The sequence below is a fragment of the Limulus polyphemus genome, unplaced genomic scaffold (genome assembly GCF_000517525.1).
Source record: "Limulus polyphemus unplaced genomic scaffold, Limulus_polyphemus-2.1.2 Scaffold8159, whole genome shotgun sequence".
In the NCBI taxonomy this organism is placed as follows: domain Eukaryota; kingdom Metazoa; phylum Arthropoda; class Merostomata; order Xiphosura; family Limulidae; genus Limulus; species Limulus polyphemus.
The window spans coordinates 1,811-4,447 of NW_013673769.1; the positions used below are offsets into that span (position 1 = coordinate 1,811).

At 32.1% G+C, this 2,637-nt stretch overlaps 1 protein-coding gene across 1 annotated transcript in view; it reads right to left on the reverse strand.

Annotated features, from left to right (window-relative positions):
• LOC106475159 (astacin-like) overlaps positions 1–2,637 on the reverse strand; it is a 6,785-nt gene that overhangs the window by 1,651 nt on the left and 2,497 nt on the right. Inside the window, exons 3-4 of the mRNA XM_013935857.2 lie at positions 2,050–2,125; positions 746–860 (exon numbers count right to left, since the gene is read on the reverse strand). Of these exons, the coding sequence (XP_013791311.2) occupies positions 746–860; positions 2,050–2,125 (191 nt within the window). The remainder of the gene's footprint in view (positions 1–745; positions 861–2,049; positions 2,126–2,637) is intronic.

Consider the following 2,637-nt stretch of genomic DNA (forward strand, 5'->3'; position numbering starts at 1 on the left):
AGAAAGAACTTGTGTCGCTTAAGTATCGTCGGAACGAAGTTACGGAAAGTTAATTAACAAACGGAGACGTAACAGTGTATATTTTATCACGTATCTTCTAAACCTCCTCTCTCAAATTTCGACATCTTCACCCCTCTTTTATAATGCCCCTTACAACATTCTTGCTGTATTAGGACAACTTCTGCTTCTCATCCTGTTACGTGATTGGTTTTATCTTGGGGCACTCGTGTTCGGAAAGGGTCGCAAATAGGGTACGGCCACCCAGCTGAAATGGGGCCCCACTTTAGGTCAGTCTTCTTTATACCTCCTCCTCCCACAAACACACACAATATTTTTGCGAAATTACGCTCTTGGCTCTATGAAGTAAAATAAAATCCAATGAATCTATTTCATCTGCACAGTTTTTTACTCTCTGGTGATTATAATACAAAGTTTATTGTTCTTTAGTTGTGTGCACGTGCTCACAACACATTTACTTATTACCTCTTATTAGTTTGTATTTGTTAATCTGCCTTTTTTATAACAGACACGGTTGTTTCAAATGTCAGGACAATGCTAGAGATTTGTATCGTAATTTAGTTATTATTATTTTTTTTATTTAAACTTTATAGTAATTGTAAAATTTCAAATTATAAACTATTGATTCTGATTGTTAGTGTAAATACCCGAGAGAGGGCGTTAAAAATGGAGAATTAATGAAACATTTTGAGCCCATCATAATTTCGATGTTACAATACTTTCTTACCCTTGGCCTTCGAACATTCTAACGTAGTTTGTTTCAGTTGTTCTCTCCTTGAATTTGATGCATGTTCTAGCGTGGTACTGGTTCATGGCAGCTATGATTTTACCCCTTTGTATACCTGGCATAAAGGTACATTATATTTCAGTATTATTTATAACTAAAAACTAATAACTTATAAATTCAAGGTAGTTACACGTTACAGCCTTGTATTTATACGAAATGTGTTCATAATTCATGGTTTAGTCGAAAGAACAGCATTGATTTGATGCAGTTTTTTAAAGTTGATTTAAATATTATGTAACGAAAGAACAGTGGATGAAAATTACTCTTAGTTTTCGAAATTTGACATCATTCAAAAATTATCATTTCTGACAAGACGCGTCTTCAATCATACTAATAGTTTGACAATTGATGTTTGCCTTGGAATGAAGTACACTTATAGTTTTTATATAAGGCTTGGCATTTCGACAAAAATGTCTTTGTATTTAAATTTGATTAATGGTTGGTTTGAAAGTCCATGATGCCCCACATCAACGTATCAAGCTTTGGGTTCATACAGGGGCTGATCCAGGATTTATTTTTGAGGGGTGGATACTTGATGCGGTCTTTCCCGGAACAAAATATGTACATATAGGTGGGGTAAGAGTATTTTATACCCCCCAAACTTGTTCTCATTATATTTTGCCACCCTATCCACATCACCCCCCCCCCTCCTTACCCCCGATCACATTTGTCATGCGTTAATTTGTCACCGGTTAAGTGATAACATTCCTACGAAGCTTATTAAGTAGATCAGATATACTATAGAATATTAGATTAGTTAAATGTTGTTTTTAAAACATGTATTTTAAACTTTGTACTTTTACTTCTCTTTGTTTTTCTAACTCCTGTTTGAACTTGCCATTTTTACTGTTGTTTGCCCTTTAACCTTATGTTTAAAATTTGTTAGTTTACTACTGATTTCCTTTTATACTTGGGTTTCAAAGTTGGATATTTTACTACGGTTTACTTTTTAAACTGAGCTTTAAAACTTAGTAATTTTGTTTTTACGTTTACCTCTAGTTTTCTTTCATAATATGTCATGTTAAATATACACAGTTTTTACAGCATTAATTTAACTTGTCACCTTTAGTACTTTTTGTTAAATATTTGTTTTACCCATGTTTAATATTGGTTTTACTCATGTTTAATATTTGTTTTATCCAATAAACTCTACATACAGCTTTCCTTACTTTTCGAAGTACTTCAGACCTGAAAATTATCAGTAGCACAAAACATCAGACAAAAGGTGAGAATTCTTTACTTACTTAGAGAATAATCGATCACGTAAGGTACTACTCCACCTGGCCACAGTTGGTTTCTGTTGACAATGGCATTTCTTTCCTGTAAGTGACCATAAAATATGTTAAGATCACGTACGAGTAATCTTATTATAGTGTATCTTGCGATGTATACGTTCAAAATTCGAATCTCAGAAACTTCCGAACCGATCATCACCAGTCATAACTGAGTAATATTTTTATAGCTGAGCAATAAATATAACAAATGAAATTTCCAAAAAAACGATATGTTTCAATTTAACCAATAACAATTACAAACAAAAACGATATCTTTTAGATTTAACCAATAACAAAAATTACAAAAAGGAGTAAGTTTCAAATATAAAACAATAAAAAACAAATTAAAATAAATATTTGTTTTCATTAGTGAAAATCTCATGAATGCTGCAATAGAAAATCAAGGCACTTTTATTGATAACTACGTCTACAAAGAAATACTTCCATAAAATCTACTCTGTGATGTAATATTGTGATGATAGCTAATTTTTAAACTAAAATTTCAATAAAATCCCTTTTCTCATGGATGGTGAACATTATTGAATGTCAAGTATGAGT